This window comes from Sander vitreus, chromosome 21, assembly GCF_031162955.1.
Source record: "Sander vitreus isolate 19-12246 chromosome 21, sanVit1, whole genome shotgun sequence".
Classification (NCBI taxonomy): domain Eukaryota; kingdom Metazoa; phylum Chordata; class Actinopteri; order Perciformes; family Percidae; genus Sander; species Sander vitreus.
This window is the reverse complement of record NC_135875.1, coordinates 4,711,961-4,732,273: the sequence shown is the minus strand read 5'-3', so window position 1 is coordinate 4,732,273 and position 20,313 is coordinate 4,711,961. Positions and strand designations below refer to the sequence as shown.

Here is a 20,313-nt window from a genome sequence, read left to right as displayed (position 1 = left end):
CTACAAGTTAAAAAAAAATGGTTTTGATCTCACTGGACGGCCACAAAAGTGATATTACACTTTCCCCAAGGCGTCAAGAGTACAAAGTATAATTTTAGATTAGAACCTTTTGCAAAACAAAAAAAAAGATCTATGTAACTCAGTTTTGCAAAACTTCTATTTAAAATATAAAAATCCGTTATATACAGTACATGTTTCATAGTTACATGTAGTTGAGGTCGAGCACTTAAAGCAATCTTACTCCAAATCATTTGAGTCAACTTTTGAAATGCAACAAAGCATTTAAAGGGCTGTTCAAAAACAATCGAAATAGACAAATGATTTGTGGTCAGAATCCTATGCTTCCTCATGATTGACCCAGAAGAGAGCAGATATGAGATCATGAGCTCAAATGAGATCCAAAAACCAACAAGTCAACCGAGGCGAATCATGCAAGAGGATGGGGTTAAAATGCAGAGATTATGACAGCTATAATCTTGTATTTTGGAATACAAACTGCAGCCAATAAATGATCACTTGAGAATAAAATATTTATAAATGAGTGTGGAAATCAACCTTACTACATGCAGTACAAATATATTAAATAGTCTAAGTGAGGATTCAATTAAATTACAAGGACGCAGTTTGTAATCCAAAATCAGAGATGAGACGAGACAATCTAACAGAGGGAAGCACATTGTCGCCCAACAGCTGTAAAAGTGTGTGCTTGTAGTAAGGAGAGGATATGTCACTTATTTAAAAAGACTATTAACTGACCAAGAATGCAAATCAAGAAGCAGCTACATTGATATGTTTTAGTAAAACTAGTTCAGTATGAGCAGCCAGTCTGATTTTATATGTTACACCTTCAGTCCTTTAGGGTCCATGAACTATTCGGAACTGCTCTCAGAAACTTTATCCAAAGACCATTAAGATGTCACTGTCCCAGCACACAGAGAAGAGGAACTTTGGATGATTTCAACCAAGCGTTTAGTTGTATTCTACCAATATGAACACGATGCATTCAAGGCAGAGAACACTGTTTATCACATGCAATATCTAAATTATATTAAATATTCTACTGGTTTGGTTCGGCTTTAGGCTATATTAGGATTGAACAGAAACGTTGTGTTTTCTAAGCGAGCTAAGGTTTAAAATCCAGAACAAAAGCCTTACCTGAAATTCACCTCCGACTCTCATCATCTGTTGCGATCCTCTGCGCCTGATACATCCAACAGGTGTCTCATTGGGTGTTAAAGAAACTGCGGGAAATCAATATCTAGACGAAGAAAACAACGTTTTCCATCTAAAACAGTCAAAAACAGTGTAACTACATGTTACATGCACAGATAATCACTAACTCTGATCACATAATCTCACCGGCCGTGCCCTCTCTACCGGTGGGTGAAACGAGCTCCCTCAAATCAAAGGAGAGCTGTGCGTCGCAGGCTGCGCGCGCCGTGCGCAATGCGTCCTGGGCATTATCCGCATTAGCTGGAATTACACAGCTACTAGCAGGGATGTAGTGGAGGGTAGCCTAAATCTAGACAACCTCCACTCACTCTACACACCTAGTTTACTGTTTTAAAGCAAAGGGTGGGATCTTAAATATGGCCTTAACATACTAGAAGTGACTTGATTTAGAAAATATGGTATTTTAAGGGAAAAGTATGGTTTTATGTGTTAATAATTATCTGAAAAACATAAATAGTTGTTGATATGGGTTCATATTTGTCGATCAATCAGTGCAGGTAACAATTTGACCATTATTTACCATCATACCAATAGCTTGTAAATGGTGCCACGTCTGCAGCTCACATAATTTGTGATAAATATCTAAATAAAATCATCTATTATTTTTGATCTGTCCATACCATGTACTTTACTTTTTACTGAATCAAAATGTGAGAGTTTTAAGTTTAGACATCCCGTTTTGCAGAGGGGAGTGGAGTGTTGAAGCGAGCGCCTCAGTAATGTCTGTCTCCCTCAGAAAGGCGGGCCGTAATAGACTAACTGACCTAGATTAACATGCTGTAATCTGCAGATTAACGTATCAGGATCTGTGACCACTTGTGTTTATTTTGGCTGGAGTGCTTTTTTTAAGATGCCACTTTACAAGAATTCTGCCACTGCAGCTACTTTGGGCAGTTGCATTTAACTCAAGATAAGAACTCAAAAGAACTCAAAACTCAATTTTTAAAAAGCTTGTCTAACAAATCCTGCAATTCTTAAATCCCAACAAATCACACTGAGCAATAGAATGTGTTGAAATAGTTTATTTATATGTGACAATACAATTAAATAAAGAAATTGCTTGGGCAACACAATCCAAAACTTCCAATGAGAAGTAGTCTGCAGTCTTCTTTATTCACAGCAGCCACAGTGCTCCTATAGGTGGACGCACATTGTATGATTTAGTCGAATTTTAGCACCAATTCAACTGCTCCAGTCAAGTTATTAAGATTGAGTAAACCACCAACTTCTTTTTTTTGCAGACTAATCTTAAAGGTTTGCCTGGAACTTTGGTGCTAAATCATAATAAACCTTAAAGTATGCATCCAACCCAACAGTCCCTCGTCATTCCATGCAGCTGGAAATCTGCAAGGCGACAGTCCGAGTAATTTCTGAAGCTTTACGTGGCCTCCGCTGCTTTAGGAGCGCCCTGTGTGCTGTCCCCCGAGCTCTGCTGTTTGACGTACTGCTGGAGGAGGGCGGACAGGTGGGCTGGGTGGCGCTGCAGCAAGGAAGCTGTGTGGGAGGTCAGCATCGTCAGCCCGCTGACTAGTTCGCCCTGGACAACAGCCACTGACGGCAGTTTGGAGTAGCTCACCACCCCCTGGGCAGTCAGTAACATGTTGTCTATACAGGCTCCTGTTGACAGGTGAGCAACGCAGTGATTGATGAGCTGTAGTTAAATAATCACCTTCTGTTTCTGTTTTTCAGTTAGGTTTTTAATGAAACACAATCCAGGTGTATTAATAATTGTGTGTTAATCTTCCTCTAATGAACTAGACTATATCCAAGAAGTTCCACGTATGGGACTGGTGAGGTGGTGCCGGAAATTTCGCCGGATGTCTTTATGTTGTAATTTTAAACTCCAGTGGATTTCTGAGGACTATGGTTAACTGCTCCTCAGATCTCTGCAGGGTAAATCCAGACAGCTAGCTAGACTATCTGTCCAATCTGAGTTTTCTGTGCACGACTAAAACAACCTTTGAAAGTAGACACGTTCCACTAAAACAAGTTCCTTCCTGAGTCTATTTTGGAGAGGCACCGTCATTATGTCCGGAGCTCAGCAAAGAAATTCCAATAAACCAGAGCATGTTTTTCTCCCATTGCGGAATGCTGTGTGGACTAGCCAGACCCTCCTCTGCAGCGCTGTGGAGGAAGGTCTGGCAATGCGAGACTATTAATGAACTGAAACAATTAGTAAATTAACTGATTGACTTTTTAAAAATATTTCATTAATTATTGAAGACATCCCAAAGATAACTTACCAAACATAGCGAGGATTCTAAAGTCAGTATTTTTGGGACTTTCCGAGTGTTGTTAAACAACTTAAATTTGGTCTCTAGCAGCATTGTCACGACACTGGGACTTCAAACTTTGATACAATACCTTGAAAATACCGATTATTGAAATAATTTTCCGATACCACAGGGATAACATATGGACTTGCTTGTATCTAATTATTTCCAAACAGCACTCCTGCTGTTTTCTTCGTCAACCAACACCAGTTGCGGAAACTCTGCACCTGCCATCTTTAATGAGCTAACTGCATTATATTATAAAACTAATTTCAACAAAAGATAATCAATTCTTCAAGTTGCTGTTACTTTTAAAAGCCTTAATAGTTCTATCTTTTAAACTGATATCACACACACACACCTTTAGGGTATGATATAAAGTTCCCATTTGTTAGTACTTTGTTAAGAAATTGTCTTGGGCAGAAAATACCAAATCAGGATCTACACCCAAATCAAATAAGACATTTCTTGAACCACGTATCTGTGTAAATCCATTTGTAACCTCCTGAGGCAGCATATCACTCTTGAGCCATCTTTGTCTGTAGCAAACATTATAAAATGATTATTCTGCATCACAACGTTCCTCCTTGCATTCAGACACGGACAATAAACATACCCAGGAGCGTCATCTGTGGGCTGGCCCTCAGAGTCGACAGCATCTCCTTCGCTTTGGGCTCTTTACTAACAAACATAACTGTAGGACCGACGAACAGAGGAGCCATGTTGGAGTAAACGCTGTCTTTCAGGAACGACCGCACCACCTGAAAAAAAGCATGATTAAAGAATAGAATAACCTTCAATGAAAACTAAGATCACAGGGGTTTAAGGCTGTGTAGCATGTTCCATGTTTTAAGGGACACAAAGGAGAGCTCAGTCACGTTCCTATCTACTTTGATTGGTTATTTTATGAATTATGCAGCAGCTACAGCTATGATGCATTGTTTCACAGCCTGGAATTCAGTCATGTAGATAGAATCAGTGAGATTGAAGCAAGAGTTTAACTGTTTAAAACCTAATTGTGTGTAATATATCCCATGACAAACAAAACCAACACTAGTAACCAGCAACAAGTTAAACGTTAGGGCCCTTTATGACGGCAGAGATTGTGTGATCCTCAGGTAAAATCACGTGGCTGCAGTAGAGCTGGGCAATATATCGATATTATATCGATATATGAGGCTAGATATCGTCTTAGATTTTGTATATCGTAATATCCTGATATTACATGTGTTGTCTTTTCCTGGTTTTAAAGGCTGCATTACAGTAACGGGATGTACTTTTCCGAACTCACCAGACTGTTCTAGCTTTTCTATTATTTGCCTTTACCCACATAGTTATTATATCAACATAACTGATGATTATTTATCAAAAATCTCATTATGTGCATATTTTGTGAAAGCACCAATAGTCAACCCTACAATATCGCCACAATATCGATATATTTCATTTTCTCCATATGGCCCATCTCTAGCCTGCAGTCCATTTATTGGAAAGAAATGTTACACTTGCTGATTTTTTTTCTTCAAAAAGCAAATAAAAATACAAGGCTGGGGTGCCCTGGTGGCCGTCCATGAAACGGTCCCCAGCCTGGGACCTTTGTCACACGTCTCCCTCTCCCCACTTATTTCCTATCATTTCTCTACAGCCTGCTATCTAATCAAGGCAGTGAAAAAGAAAAAAACAACTTTAACTCACTGGCACACTCAACATGCTTTGTACAATCACTTTTTCTGGGGAAAAAACAGTCGTAAAACATTTTTAACATATGGTTACCTGGTTGGGGAAGAACTTGACAGTGATGCCATGTTTGTTGAGTCTGTGCTTGAGAATCATCATGTCTTCAGCGTTACTGGCACTGTTCTGGACCACAGCGATCATCTTAGAGTCCTGGAACACGTTATTTAAATTCCTCTTCAGGACTAACATAAGAGGGTTGTCCTGGTGGAATAAAATAGAAGATTTTGTCTCACAGCAAAGTGGAGCTACTAAAATATCCCTCCTTTTAATCTATTATACTGTGTATAGTATTCCAATGAGCGCTTGAAGTTTGGGGACAATGGTGATGTTTTAAGCTACCATTATCATTTGAAATGTTTTTATATTAATGCCAATGTGATACCTGAGTTTCTGTATCCATACCAACACAACCTTTTTTATTTTTGTGATACCATAGTTTTAGGAATAAAAATGTGTTTTTCCTTAAAAAAAACTTTTAAAGAAGCCAAACTTCACAAGCAGCTGCACACACACACATATATATATATACATATATATATATATATATATATATATATATATATATATACATACACACACACACACACACACATATATATACACACACATACATATATATATACACACACACATATATATATATATATATATATATATATATACACACATATATATATATATATATATACACATATATATAAATAATCAGTGAGGTGTAGCTGTAAAATGATAAAGTTTGTGACAAGTCAAGTCAAAACCAAGCACCACCCACTGGCCGGCGCAAACTCTCATTTTACAGCTAAACAGTACACTAAAATATGTTTCTGAAAATATTTGAGGTGAGAAAAAGGCAATGCAGTAACAGAATCTTGATTCATATTTGATCAGCGCTGCCTAGTTTTACAGATTGATCAGAGTTCACGCACAGTGATTGACACTGCAAAGGCAGAAGAGATTATTTGATTCATGTAGTACTGTCAGGATATAGTGACAGTTTAAGCAAATATGACAAAAAGGTTTTGTTTGTTTTTTTTTAATCTAAGTTACCGACTACAGCTTTAATGTCCATGGCATGCTTTTGTTCCTCGCCACTGTTGCACTAAATGCTTGCTATTGAGGGAAATTGTTGGGTTCTTATTATAGAGTGTGGTCTAGACCTACTTTATCTCTAAAGTGTCTTGAGATAACTTCTGTTATGATATGACGCTATAAATAAAATTGAACTGCTTTTGGAATAAAATGTTTTGTTTTCACAGTGTACACAAGATATGGACAAGATAGAAATTCACCAACTCACTAACAGTGTTATATATTGGCTCTTGGCCCTTCATGTCCGTCAGAGAAAAGATGCGAAGGGGATGAATGTTACCTCCTGGACGTGTTTGGTTTTGGATGGATATGCTCCTGGAGGAATGACCCGTGTGGGAGGAATGTACTTTGTGACAGCCATGAGCTTCTGTTTGAGGATGTGCATCGGTCTCCTGTGGCGAGTCACGGCCTTGGAGCCGTGCCGAACACTCTGTGTCAAGGGAAGCCATCCTGAAATACACAAAGTCTGTTAAACATTTGCTGAGGCTGCTATGCTAACACTGGCTAACCATACACCTTTAGCTCTTCTGGTATGCCGTTTAACTGAAGCGTAGCTAACAATGCTAGTTGTAGACAGTTCTAGAAAAACAGGCAACGATGTACTAACTCGTTACAGACAGATAGCTAAAGCTAGAAATGCAGTATTGACTCAACATTACCCTGTTTCGGTAATAATTTTACACACAAGGTCGCCGCCATCTTTAGGAGGAAATCGTATTCCAGGAAGTGACGACAGCACAAATGATGCATTCACTGTCATGTCGGAGGAAAGAGAATCACAACAGATGATTGTGGAAATCAATCGAAATAGTTTCGGCGGCACTTGAATACACTGTTGGGTAATTTAATTTATTTAAAAACATAATATTTTTTTGTAAATTGTGTTTTGTATGTAAACATTCTTAAGTAACTAAAGCTGTCAGTAGTGAAGTAAAAAGTACAATATTTCCCTCTGAGATATAGCGGAGTAGAAAAAGCCTAAAAAGTGGCATGACAAGAAAATACTCAAGTAAACGTAATTCAAATTTGTAGTATATTAAAGCGCTTGTGTAAAAGGTAGTTACATTTCCACCGCTGTAATACAACTAGGTGGCGGACGTTAAGGGTTTTCCGCTCGGTTGCTCCTATAACAGATATGACACGAATGCAGCACAACGCATCGCTGTTTAGTTTTAATCTTCGATGTCATTGCTTTTTTGTGTTTAAATAATATCTGCTGGCCACACAATCCCATATGTATTCCTTAATTAAAGCCTACATGTGAAAATATGATTTTAAAATCATGTTATCGCATACATTTTGGTCCGGTTACAAAACACTTAATGTTTTACGTAAAGGAGGATGCGCTGTTACGTCAGCGTCAGTTTGACAAGCATGAGGCGCATACTCAGTGCGAATTTATTGAGGCAGATCAATTTATTTGGTAGAAATCCTCCGTCTCATGCCTCTCTGACAGCGGGTCAACAACACGTCTGTGCACTGAGTTTCTGCAGGAAATCATCGAGTGACCGCACAAACATGGACCTGAGTGACATGAGGAAGAAATACAAGGGAGATGAAGAGGTGAGTGGTATTGAAAAGACTGGAGTTACCTGTGTTTGGGTGAAATACACTGATTCATATAACTATCCACTGTCCGGTCTGTGTAACTACAAGGTTATCATGATGCGAGGTGTGCAAATACTGCTATATGTGCTGTTTTTAATGTGATACAGCAGGTATGTTTTCATACTCCCCAATTGACTCAGATTTTTGACTCGTACAACCTAGGCCTAAAAAAAAGCTCCTTGGATAAGTCATTCGAATACACTGACATTGGTTGGCTCAACCATTCAAAGCCTACATCAGGTTGTGTCTGTTTTCAGAAGTATTTAGATAATTTACTTTAGTACACAACAAGTAGCCTACCAATACCACACTGTGAATATATAAGTAGGGGAAAAGTCCTGAACTCAAAACCTTACTTAAGTAAAAGTATGTAGCAGCAAAATGAACTTAAAGTATAACAAGTAAAAGTAGCCTATGTATTGTTCAGTAAAATGTTCCCTGTCAGCGTTTTCCTATTATAGCTCAATATTTCTGCTGCATTAATGTGTATGTAGCCCTGTTTTCAGCTTTGTGACGATGCCTTTTCCATCTGATCCAAGAGGCTTTTTAAAGACTTTATTTAGCTTGAGTAGTAAGAGAAGTTTCTCGACAAACATTTAACATCATCATATCTGGAGATACATGGTTTTCACTGGACAGGAAGGGAAAGACAAACTGTCATCTGAAAAGCAACTAAAGCTGTTGGACAAATGTAGTGTAGTGGATTAAGTAGACAGTTCCAAAAAAGGGAAATACTCAAGTGAAGTACAAGTACCTAAAATTTGAGTTTCTCAGTGCATTGATGTATGATTGATTTGCAGTGCTTTGAGGAGAGTCAGCTTGTATCTCTGGACCCAATCAAACAATTTGGAAACTGGTTCGATCAAGCCACAAAGTGCCCTGAAATTGGAGAGGCAAATGCTATGTGCATCGCCACAGCCACCAAGTAGGTACCACCGCCTCCTGGAAATACATTTATTTTCAGTTTTTCACTAATGTCTAATGTCAACCTTATTCCTGTCTGTACAGAGATGGACGTCCGTCTGCTCGTATGGTCCTTCTGAAAGGTTACTGCAACGAGGGTTTCCGTTTCTTTACAAACTACGAGAGCAGAAAGGGTTCTGAGCTGGTAAGTTGGCGCTGTCTGACAGCAATCGTCCAGGTTCTTTGGGACCTTAAAATCCACTAAAAAGGTGACTTTCAAACCAGTTTTTTTTAAGCTGATACTGTTTGTTTATGAGATTTACAGTTGTCACTGTCTGAATTCCTGGTGGATCAGTTCTAAAAAAAATTTCAATAATGTAATGTTGCTTTGAGCAAAGTCTCAACAATCAGGTCAGAACACAGTAGAGCTGAAACCATTACTGGAATAATCAATTTAAGTCATTTTATCTCAGAAAAAAAGCTGCATATTGTCTGATTCCAGCTTCTCCAATATGATGATTTGCTGCTGTTTTCAGTTTTTTCTTTTAATTGTAAATTTAATATTTTGGGTTTGGTCTGTTGGTTGGAACAAACACGGAATTTGAAGATAAGTTATTATATTTGAAGGATATTTTGTTTTGACTTATCAACTCTCTGATCTGTTCTTTGTCTGTAGGAGAGCAATCCATATGCATGTCTGGTCTTCCACTGGGAACCCCTTAACAGACAGGTCAGCATCTTACATGTGCTCATCATATTCTGCCTTATTGATAATGTTTCAATAGATTGTCCCACAATAAATATTTATACATTTAAATTGTGATGTGCAGATTCGCATTGAGGGTACTGTGGAGCGAATCCCCTTCCAGAGCTCCAGTGACTACTTCCACTCCCGACCAAAGAGCAGCCAGATCGGGGCGGTCGTGAGCCGACAAAGCACTCCAGTTCCTAACAGAGATGTAAGAACCAAAACTATACTGTGTTATTATGTAGGTAAATACATAAATGTTAATGGCTCAATTTTCACGGTGTCATTTCTTTTTAGTATCTAAGGCAGAAAAATGCAGAACTGGAGGAGAAGTACAAAGACACAGATGTGCCTATGCCTGACTACTGGTAAATATAACTTTTTGTTCTTTACATTAAATCAAGCTATACAATGTTTAAATCATGGAAAAGGTGAAGAAAATGTGATACATTTGTTATGCAAGATCCCATAAGTCACATTAAAAGCAACTGTGCGACATTTTAGTAAATGCATGTGTTCACTTGCTTGTAGAGAGTTAGATGAAAATATTTTACATATGTCTATTACAGCCAGCAGTGGATTAGCTCAGATTAGTTTAGCATAAAGACTGGAAGCAGGTGGAAACGGCTAGCCTGGCTCTGTCCAACCTACCAGCACCTCTAGAGGTCACTCAAGGAAAATTGCTGTTTTACAGGAAGTTAAGGCTTTTCTTCATATTCTAAGTTATTATTACTACTATTATAACATTACTGCTAAATATTTATTCTGCTCTTATAAGGTAACTACTAATACACCACACATTTATGTTACTCTAAACCACCATCTGTAAACCAACTGTATACTACTGTCTACACTGCACTATATTTCTTGTCCTGTCTATACTTGTATATCACATTGCACTTTTCTGCTCTTTTTGCACTTCTGGTTGGACGCAAACTGCATTTCGTTGACTTCGTACTCTGCACAATGACAATAAAGTGGAATCTAATCTAATCTAACTGCCCTCTGTTACCAGGGGCGGCTACATGGTCAAGCCTTACCTGATGGAGTTCTGGCAGGGTCAAACCAACAGACTTCACGACCGTATCGTCTTCACCAGGCCGAAGGACGGAGAGTCTGAGCTGGGGGAGTTTCAGCACGCTGCAGAGGGAGGCTGGGTGTACCAGCGCCTGTCCCCATGAGAAACACCTCAGCAGACTGTCATGGGCACGGGAAAAAAAACTCCCCATCTTTACCTCACTGGAAGTAACCGCTCATCTCTCGGTACTGATGGAAACCATTCAATGTTGATTAAATAGGTGGTGCTGCTGTGTGTAGGATTTATTAACAAGCCAAACATCATTGTGTCGCCTTGTTTTTCTTGATGTCAGTTTACATTTTAACAGTGGTGTGAAACAACCTGACTGCACTGTACAACCTTAATTTTCCACGTATTATGAAATGAAAAGACGCTGTGTGGTTTACAGAAAGAGAGCAAACTCCACCAAGTTCTATCAAATAATGATTGACAGTATAACGTTGATTATTCTGCAGTGTTGTTTGTTAACCTTTTGGATGTGAAGACTGTTGTATTTCTTGAAAAGCACCATCTGTACTTGTCTGATGCATCTTTCTGTGATCCATTTTACACTTTACAGGTCTGTACTTTCCAAGAAAGTTTAGTAAAACTATAGTAACTTTGTAATAGTTACAGGGAAAATGGAGAGAATGTTCTGAGACAGTTGTTTGAGTTTGGTTGGTTGTGTTGAGTTTATAAGCAGGTCTTGATTCCTATGGAAATTGATTCATTTAAACCCAAATAAATACAATCACTGGCCACTTTATTATTACCTTGCAAAGCAGCTGGATTCTTGCGAGATCATGAGATCACGCAGGATCACAAGATCTGTGTAACAAACCATCTGGCCCGTCAGGTTAATGGAGAATTCCGGTCGATTCCAACCCGTAGCTCTGTTATTTGTAAATTAGGAGTACTGTCAGTAGCGAGAAAAACGAAAACAATCGGTGCTGCCTACACCGAGTTATCCTCCTGCTAGATTTTGCACCCAACAGGCTTAAACAGGGCTTAACTGTATTTACACCTGTACAATATAATGCTAACCAATGCAAAGAGGTGTTATGTTATGGTACACGTTTCTGGCAATTCCAACAAAAACGGACCCTTATAAACTCTGTAAAGGAGAATTTAATTGTACAGGTGTGCCTAATAAAGGGGCCACTGAGTGAATTTAATCTGTATTTTATGGAAACTCAATTTTTGTTAAATCGTACGTTTATCTGTCAGCAAAGTTCGCTCGATGGTGTTTTAAGCCCCCAACGTTGACTTCAAGGCAGCACTGTGACCGTTGACTTCAAGGCACTTAACCCTAACCTTAAACCTAACCATAACCATTGCCTAATCCTAGCGCCTTCCAGGCAGCGCTGCCTGGAAGGTGACGTTGGGGGCTTAAAACACCAAACACCACAAAGTTCAAATTTGTGAATGTGTAGCTAACCTGCTGAGCCCCTGCTTCGAGTTATGTTAACATTTGATTTTAATCAATCAATTGGAGAAGAATTGAAAAACTGTCTCCATTTTCTTTATAATAGTCTAGATTATAAACCAGGAACTTTCTTATAAATGTACAGGCATCTCTCAGTGTCTTTGTAGCAAATAAGAGGGAACTATAGGTCCCATAAAATAGTGTGACTGAATTATTCTGACTTTAACTCATTATGAATTGATTGTGTCAGTCGTTGAGTGGGTCTTACTGCCTTTTAACAATGAGATTAAAAGAGCTGATGAGTTGAATTGTGCCAATTTACTGCTGTGTGCATTATGTATGTCTTGTGTCATTTGAGAATAGTGTTGTTGGGTTATTGTTCACTGAGGGAAGAAAAAAAACTGTAACTTGTAACTGAGGACTAAGTGTATGTTTGGCCAGCAGATGTCAGCAGCAGTAAACTTCAACAAAATAGAATAAAATGTATGGACTGCAAAAGACAAAGTAAACATAAGCACCAGCTGATTAGTGGATTTGTAACATTAGTGTATTGAATCAGTCTTTGAACTGGCGTAAGGATTGACATAAAATATATATATATATATATATATATATATATAGATAGATAGATAGATAGATAGATAGATAGATAGAAGCACGGAACTGTATATCAAATGTCAGTGTCTCCTAACTATCACCATGCCAACAGAACCAGCAGGTGCAAAAACAGACTTGTCTGTAACCTGAAACCAAGATTAGCACGCGGAGTCGCTTAAATCATTGATCTAACCTTTCAAAAGATTGTGACATACTGCAGCTATATTCCTGTACAAACACAAAGTACTCGTTTTATATTAACTCATCTTCTTACATTTATTAAAAACAAAATACATGTTTTTGCTTCAGGATTATTAATTAATTAATTTACCATATTTGCACAGTATCCACAATATTTCAGACATGAAAATCAAGTTGTTTTTTTTGTCATAAAATGTAATTAAAACTGACTGTGGAAGACATTAAAAAAGGTTTAATTCCAAAAATCTACATCCATAATAATAAAAATAAAAAAAGTTAATTTACAATAATGTTACTGTTCATTCATAAGAATGAGGTTAGGCAGGGTGTGAAGATAAATAGCGGTGTGAACTCAGAAAGAATAATACAAATGTCTCAGTTAGGACTCTAATGGTGAGTGACTAATGGTTTGCTGATACCAGTAGTGTTTATAGGTGTGAGTCCATTGGTTACAGTATCTACCTGGGTGTGTTGCCTGGTAACAGGTGTTTATCCACCTTGCACATTGCACATGTAATGCCACATGGTTGTGTGTATTTAATCCTTCATCTATGCTTTATTTCATATGACACGTGTGATCAAGCATGTTTTTGTGCTATTTGTCATTTGTCTTCTTTTTATGGTTCTCGCCACTGAGGCTGTGCTCTGCGAACAGACTTGGGTTCTCGGCCAGCGTGGCACGGACCTTCTTCTTCTCCTTGAAGCGTCCAGAGTGGGACACCTTGACGTGGCGGCCCTTGGTGGCAGATTTGTCCACAATCTTCTCCAGCCTGGCATTGAACTGGCTGTCCATGTTGTCCGCAGGGGGGTTGCTGCTCGAGTGCTCTTTGTTTCCGGTGTTGCTGCCATATTCAGCTGGGATCTCATACAGGACCTTAGATTCAGATTTCTTCTTGCGAGAGAAGGTCAGCTTCCACCAGCTTGGATCAGCCATGGCACCGATAGAGACTGGACCACTGACCTGCAGGGCACAGAGCACACACTGAGGACTCTGGGGAACAGAACTCTTTTGGCAATGATTAGTGAGCATGCTTTAAAAGATACATTAAAAGCAAGTAAAGCTTAAGAAGGTTCCTCCTCTCCTCTTTGTTGTGCCAACACATTTCTGATAATTGTCTCCTTAAAACATACTGGGACAAAGGACAATAAGACCTATTTAAGGAATCAAGTTAACATCCTGAACAGGCCTGGAGCTACAATTGAGGACACCAAGTTGATGTCCTCTGCAGAATTGGTTTTTTTTTTAACAACCTGAAGAGCATACTAATTACTCATGCTGGGTTTTAAAGGCTGATTCTGATATTTTTAGACTAAATATCTTTCAATTTGAATGTTTTTAACAAAACATGTTTCAACATATAAGGAAGGAAGTTCTCCACCAGAATTATCCTGAAGGCTTTGAGACAACATTTAGGAAAATAAATGTTACCGTAAACATAAAGTGGACAGGCAGAGAAACTATTAAACATTGTCCCTTTTAACAAAACTGCACATCTTAGCCTGGGAAGATGGGCCTGGATTTACTTAATTTACACTTATGTATGTAAAATTTGGGCTTAAAAAATAGATTCAAAAATATTTACTTTCATGTTCCTTCTTGTAAATAAATACACCAAATAAATGAATACACAAATTTCCAGTAAACTGACCTTGTGCAATGAATTTTTTTGTATCAAACTACTATTCCCAATGTCAGTAACAACCTGTCAGCCACTCTTAAATACATGAATACAATTTGACAAGAAATGATAAAATAATCAGAAAGTTTTACAGTCTTTTTGTGGTGGCTAGTTAAAAGCTTTGGGGAATTTGGTCTTATGACCTCAGTATTTATAAAATCCAAGCTATTGCTCTGTTACTGCACAGTTGTTTTTTAAAAACTTTTGTGCAATCACATTTCAAAGCACTGAGCAGCAATACCACGGTGGCAAACTAAACTCAATTACTAGTAAAAGTACTACATTCAAAATGAATGATCATCCTCGTGTACTCAAGGTATTACATAAAAGCACTTATTGTGGAACTGATTTCACATAAGATTTTATCTGATATATTTGATCATTATCTAATAAAATAAACACAGGTGACTATCGACACATCACCTGTTCAACTGACTTTAGCAGTTTAGAAAACAGACACTCAACTCTCCTGCAGTACTGTAATACTAGTCTTGCATTCCCAGACCCTCCTTCACAGCTCTGTGGAAGAGGGTCTGGCTAGTCCACACTGCATTCCCTGATGGGAGAAAAACGTGCTCTGGTTTATTGGTATTTCTTTAAACCAATCACAATCGTCATGGACGGCGCTAAGCGCCATACGGAGCAACGGTGCCTCTGCTAAATAGCCTCGGGAAGGAACTTGTTTTGGTGGAACATGTTTTAGTCGTGCAACAGAAAACTCAGATTTGACAGATAGTCTAGCTAGCTGTCTGGATTTACCCTGCAGAGATCTGAGAAAAGGTTAACGATAGTCCTCAGAAATCCACCGGAGTTTAAAATACCAACACAAAGGAAGCCTAATTGAGCCCTAAATGAGTCAAATCCGGCAGAATTTCCATCGGCAACGGAGCAATCCCGGATGTGGAACGTCGAGGATATAGACTATGTAATAACCATAGACTGTTAATATTTACAGTCAATGGTAATAACAGACATGAACAACAGACACTGATTCACACTGTAGTATGATGATGTTTTTAATGTGAAGTTCCTCGCTCATTATTAATGTACAATAAGTTCACATGTATCAGAGAGCAGACAGTCACTATGGATGACTTCTTTTCATCATCTCGTTTAGTAGGAGGAGAAGGTGTAACCTAATGGGAGGGGGGGTGCGGGGACACCTGACACTCGGCTGATAAATTAATGATCATCTGAAGTGTATCTTCTGTCCTCACCCTGTGACCTGATATGAAGCGAGCCGTTGTCTTCAGGCCGAACCAGGAGCAGAAACATGTTATATAACAGCAAAGTGAAGGAGACTCTATTGTTAGCTCCACAGAATAACCTCTGGGTTTTCTCTTTATGTGATTTCAGAATGCAGTAATTCAAATCAATCGGTGCATGTCGCCACACAGATTATTATTATTACTCAGCTATTGTGATTGTCAAGTCTCCTGGCAACCATATCGCTAAAATAACTTCCTCATGGAATGAGTATTGACTCCTTAATGATAAAAGCCATGGGTCATAAACAAGTTTATGATATGCTGTATAAAATATATAAAATGTTACACATAAACAGGCCTTGCTAAATTAGGTCAATTTATTCTTTCAGCCAAATCTCATTGTCTTCATTGGCAGATGGAGTTTTTATTTTTTATTTATTCATTTTATTTGTTAGGGACCATGTACATTTTTAACATAAATGTTGCCATTTGATGCATTGTACCAGAGTTAGCCTTAGGCTAATTTACATCTGCAGTCCCTAGTTTGCTCTGAAGGTCTGGAGAAAGCTAGTAAGTGAAAAGTGATGATCATTTATTTATTTGTAAAGACGACTATTTCCAATGTCACGATTGATCTTACAGGGTCATCCTGGTAGCGTAGGGCTAGAACGATTAGTCGATTCATTGATTAGTCGATTGACGGAAAATTGATCAGCAACTATTTTGATATTCTATATAATATATTCTATATATAATATATTTGATATTCATTTCAATCACGTTTCAAGCTAAAAATGCCAAGAAATGTGAGGAGATGCTGCTTTTCTTTGTCTTATGATGTAGTCAATTTCATATTTTGGGGTTTTTGGATGTTGTTCGGACATGTGATGTCACCTGAAGTCACCTCAGACTCAGACTTGGAAATTGCGAGGGCATTTTTCACATTTTTCTAATCTTTAATAGACCAATCGATTAATTGAATTCAACAATTGTTAGTTGCAGCCCTGGCACACACAGACACACACACACACCATATAACGACAACGTTTAAAGGTGCCGTAGGATTGCGAAGATCCAGGACTTAGCCAAAAAATTTGAACATTGACAACTTCTCAGTCCCTCCCCCCCTTTCCGCTAAAGCCCAAAACGGTCTCCTAAGCCCCTCCCCCCACAAGGGAGACTGCCCAGGAATGTACATAGAAAAGTAACATAAAAGCCACTCTTTACAATAAATGAATAAGTAAATTGTGAGAATTTCAAGTGATTTTACTTGTTTATAAAGTTTTGAATGACCTCGCTCCTCCACACAACAGAGATTATTTTTCATTTTATGTTCCAGCCAGATCACTGAGGTTCCACCAATTTTCTCATGTAGGTAAGTAGGCCTACAGGTGAGAGTGCCTTCTGTTTCTACGCAAGTTTGTACGCCAATAAACTGTGGAACTCGGCCCACGGATATTAGAATAGCAAGGTCTCTCTGTATTTTTAAAGAAAAGTAAAGGCCAATCTTTTTAATCTGGATTTTAATTTTTGAGTAATAGCATTAGGTTTTCAGTTTTAATCATTTGTTTTTACTTTTTTTTTTATCCCTGGTGTTATATTTTAGTCTGTTTTTTTTTTTTTAAATAATCTTTTCTTATTGTTGTTGGTAATTCATAGTCTTGCTAAATACTTTTTATATTTTTCTGTGTACTTTCAACTTTCATGTTGTGCTGCATGTTTGTATGAAAGGTGCTGAGTTGAGTTGTTTTTCTCAAATCTTGTTTCTCACAATTGTAAAATTCTTTTTAAAACAGTTCAAACTGGGATCAACTTTGAACTGCAAATGAAACAAATAGTGTTTGGATAATAAATGTAGCTTATAAACCAAATGTATTACAATTTACAAATGCTACGATTTCTATTTTAGGAGGGCTGACAAGAAGCAAAGCAGCACACTAATCCTCCTTTGGTGTGGTCATCTTATCATGTAGCACCTATGCAAATACACAGTCCATGTCCTTTACAGAAACACTCCTCTTACTCTTATCTGAACCACGTGATGTTTGGCACCTGGCATGAACAAGCAAGGCTCAAAGCACACACAGAGTAGGGAAACAATTGATTGCATGTTGAGATAGAGTTCGAATAGTAGCTTTAATTGTAATTCAAGCACACATTTTATCATGCAAGAGCTCTTTTGCTTTATTATTCTGGACCTTATCGTATGTCTTGGCCCTGTGTTGCTTAATTACACTCAACTGTGCAGACAGACACCCAGCTAACAGGATGTGTTTCTGCAGCAACCATCTCATACATCACTTTAGTTCAGTAAATTCCACCTTCTTTTCTAAATAGCAGCAACATGGATGTGTTTGAGTCTTTAAGTAAAGACAGGTTCCTCTGTAACAAATGGAAAAAAAAGAGACAAAAGACAAAAAGAGAACATAGCTGTACAATATGCACACATATTTCTTTATCTACGCCATATTTGACTTAGCTGTGACCTTTGAGACGGAAAGCCCTGTTGACATAAAGGAGGCCCTCCATAGTTCTCTTTAATAAGTTACTATGTCTAATGTTATGTGTGGGTGAGCCGCTCAGCAAAGCCTCAGAGATCACAGCAGGAAGGGAACACTGTGGCCACGTCCGGAAATCACTAACCAGCTGCAAAGTCTTTTTAATAGCACAATGTTTGAGCCTGAGAGAGAGAGAGAGAGAGAGAGAGAGAGAGACTCCAAGGGCACTGAGGACTGTGCTGCTCATAATTGAGCTGAAGGTTCATTAGATTCTCAGGTTTCCTTCCTTGTGCCAGCTTCCCTGTTGACCCGTAACAGCAAAGTTGAATGAGTTGATGAAGAAGCCCCTGGGCGTTCTTCGCCTGGTCTTTAGAATAATGCTAATTATTCTTTGTGTTGTTTGTTCTGTGCACATAGAAGGCACAGAGCGGCTGACTTTTCTTTGAAACTTTACGTGTGCTTATAATGGGACATCATGTCAACAATCCTGATAAGGCTGCAACAATGTTCTTGACTTTATCGCTTTCATGACTTTGCTTGTAGCAATTTTCTATTTTGGAAGGTATATTCTCACGCTAACAGTCATCAGCTCAAGCAACACACAAGCAAAGACATCAGTTGATATAACACATCATATTGTTTGTTTATATGATTCAATCTTCTTCTTTCTTACTTCCTAATATTTCTTAACGGCAGACATTGAACGCCTATCTCCATTTAACTTCAGTAAACCATGTCTGTTACAATTACCTGTAGCTCAAAGAACATCTTAAAATGCCTTGACAAACAGTCCAAAACATATTAAATTCACAATAATGTACGATGAGGAAAAGCAGCTAATTCTCACATTTAAGAGCCTGAAGGCATCACATGTTTGGCATGTTACAGGTAATCAACTAACTGTTGCAGCTTGTTGGGCTGTGAAAACACCAGAAGCAACAATGAAAATAAGTCTTAAGACTTTATCGTCCTATGCCTAACAAAGATAAGGAATATATTAGAAAGTTGTCAACAAACCAACCTCATTCTTTAAAGTTTTACTGGATTCAGACTATTCAGAGGCTAATCTGTTGTCGAGCATATAAAACCAACAAAAACAGTATTTTAGAGACATAAAATAACTAAAATGTGTTTTTCTTACCTTCTTGATGACGAGCTGACTGAAGGAGATTCTCTCAGATGTGAAACTGTCCCGCCATGCTTACAAATTCTTCACCTCCTCTGTGTTTTATTTTCTTCTTCTCAGGTGATCATGCACAGGTGCAGCATCTCTCTCTCTCTCTCTCTCTCTCGCTCTGCCTCTCTCGCTCTGCCTCTCTCCCTTTGCCTCGCTCTCTCACCTCTGCACTCTAGCACACACCCTCCACACACACACACATTTACACACACCTAAAGCCCGCCCCAGCTAAGTGCATGAGTGAGTCAATTTTGCATGTGAGGTCTCTCTTCAGGCCGGCCCAGTAACAAGATTACTGACATCAGGGGTAACGTGAACTTGAGAGGTGAGCAGCTCTCCAAACTGAAAATAAATTCCCTTTACCAGTCTCGCTTTAAAACCCAGACTGGTCTTAATGTGGAATTTGGACACAGAATAAAGTTTCTGTTTGAGTTTCTTATCCCTGTTTTTAAACTCGAATTACTTTAAGCTGAAGTAAGAAAGAGAGACAACGAGATGTAGGCTCTAAAAGATTATCTGAATGAGGTGAGGGCCCGTGATGTTTAGTAAAATCACAGACAGTGACGCTCACTTTGCAAGTTGGGTTTACATTCAAATGACCTGAAATTAGGTCACTTGAGAGGTTCTGCTGCGGCTGTACACGCAGGGATTCACAGTAATGTCAATGTTTTAGCCACATTCATTTCTAGAAGTCCACAAGGTGTTAAGTTCCTTTGACTTTCTAATGACAGCACATTGGAGATTTGTGTGTGGTCTCTGCCAAGAATGGGATTAATGACAGGAATGAGAAAGCAATCAATGACAAGAGAGGAGCTCTGGCGGGCCAATTATTAATGAAACCTTATGAACTTTATTTTGAGTTCTAGTGGAGATCAAGAG

General features: G+C 38.5%; 3 protein-coding genes across 4 annotated transcripts; 1 reads left to right on the top strand and 2 right to left on the bottom strand.

Moving 5' to 3' along the window:
• Window positions 1-2,240: 2,240 nt before the first annotated feature.
• mrpl10 (mitochondrial ribosomal protein L10) lies at window positions 2,241-7,082 on the bottom strand. Its single transcript, XM_078279225.1, has 5 exons — window positions 6,992-7,082; window positions 6,613-6,782; window positions 5,280-5,444; window positions 4,123-4,267; window positions 2,241-2,850 (listed from the first exon to the last, which is right to left on the bottom strand). The coding sequence occupies exons 1-5, from the start codon at window positions 7,080-7,082 to the stop codon at window positions 2,612-2,614; spliced, it is 810 nt and encodes a 269-aa protein (XP_078135351.1). The 3' UTR covers window positions 2,241-2,611.
• Window positions 7,083-7,094: 12 nt separating this feature from the next.
• pnpo (pyridoxamine 5'-phosphate oxidase) lies at window positions 7,095-12,387 on the top strand. 2 transcript variants are annotated; one of them, XM_078279224.1, is made up of 8 exons: window positions 7,095-7,171; window positions 7,789-7,895; window positions 8,741-8,865; window positions 8,949-9,048; window positions 9,520-9,573; window positions 9,674-9,802; window positions 9,889-9,959; window positions 10,607-12,387. In XM_078279224.1, the coding sequence occupies exons 2-8, from the start codon at window positions 7,851-7,853 to the stop codon at window positions 10,770-10,772; spliced, it is 690 nt and encodes a 229-aa protein (XP_078135350.1). In that variant the 5' UTR covers window positions 7,095-7,171; window positions 7,789-7,850; the 3' UTR covers window positions 10,773-12,387. The 2 variants fall into 2 exon arrangements, with proteins under 2 accessions (XP_078135350.1, XP_078135349.1); XM_078279223.1 differs by lacking the exon at window positions 7,095-7,171 and having other exon boundaries at window positions 7,215-7,895.
• A 540-nt stretch (window positions 12,388-12,927) lies between these two features.
• prr15lb (proline rich 15 like b) lies at window positions 12,928-19,594 on the bottom strand. Its single transcript, XM_078279226.1, has 2 exons — window positions 19,399-19,594; window positions 12,928-13,833 (listed from the first exon to the last, which is right to left on the bottom strand). The coding sequence occupies exon 2, from the start codon at window positions 13,804-13,806 to the stop codon at window positions 13,468-13,470; it is 339 nt and encodes a 112-aa protein (XP_078135352.1). The 5' UTR covers window positions 13,807-13,833; window positions 19,399-19,594; the 3' UTR covers window positions 12,928-13,467.
• Between the last annotated feature and the right edge of the window lie 719 nt (window positions 19,595-20,313).

What these genes read in the sequence shown, in the direction of transcription:
- mrpl10 (XM_078279225.1), bottom strand. Translation starts at nt 7,082, where the DNA reads ATGCATCATTTGTGCTGTCGTCACTTCCTGGAATACGATTTCCTCCTA. An exon ending in AAAATTATTACCGAAACAGG is followed by an intron (nt 6,783 to 6,991) that starts GTAATGTTGAGT and finishes TGTGTATTTCAG; the next exon opens with GATGGCTTCCCTTGACACAG. An exon ending in AAACCAAACACGTCCAGGAG is followed by an intron (nt 5,445 to 6,612) that starts GTAACATTCATC and finishes TTATTCCACCAG; the next exon opens with GACAACCCTCTTATGTTAGT.
- pnpo (XM_078279223.1), top strand. Translation starts at nt 7,674, where the DNA reads ATGCGCTGTTACGTCAGCGTCAGTTTGACAAGCATGAGGCGCATACTC. An exon ending in TGCATCGCCACAGCCACCAA is followed by an intron (nt 8,866 to 8,948) that starts GTAGGTACCACC and finishes CTGTCTGTACAG; the next exon opens with AGATGGACGTCCGTCTGCTC. An exon ending in GCAGAAAGGGTTCTGAGCTG is followed by an intron (nt 9,049 to 9,519) that starts GTAAGTTGGCGC and finishes CTTTGTCTGTAG; the next exon opens with GAGAGCAATCCATATGCATG.
- prr15lb (XM_078279226.1), bottom strand. Translation starts at nt 13,806, where the DNA reads ATGGCTGATCCAAGCTGGTGGAAGCTGACCTTCTCTCGCAAGAAGAAA.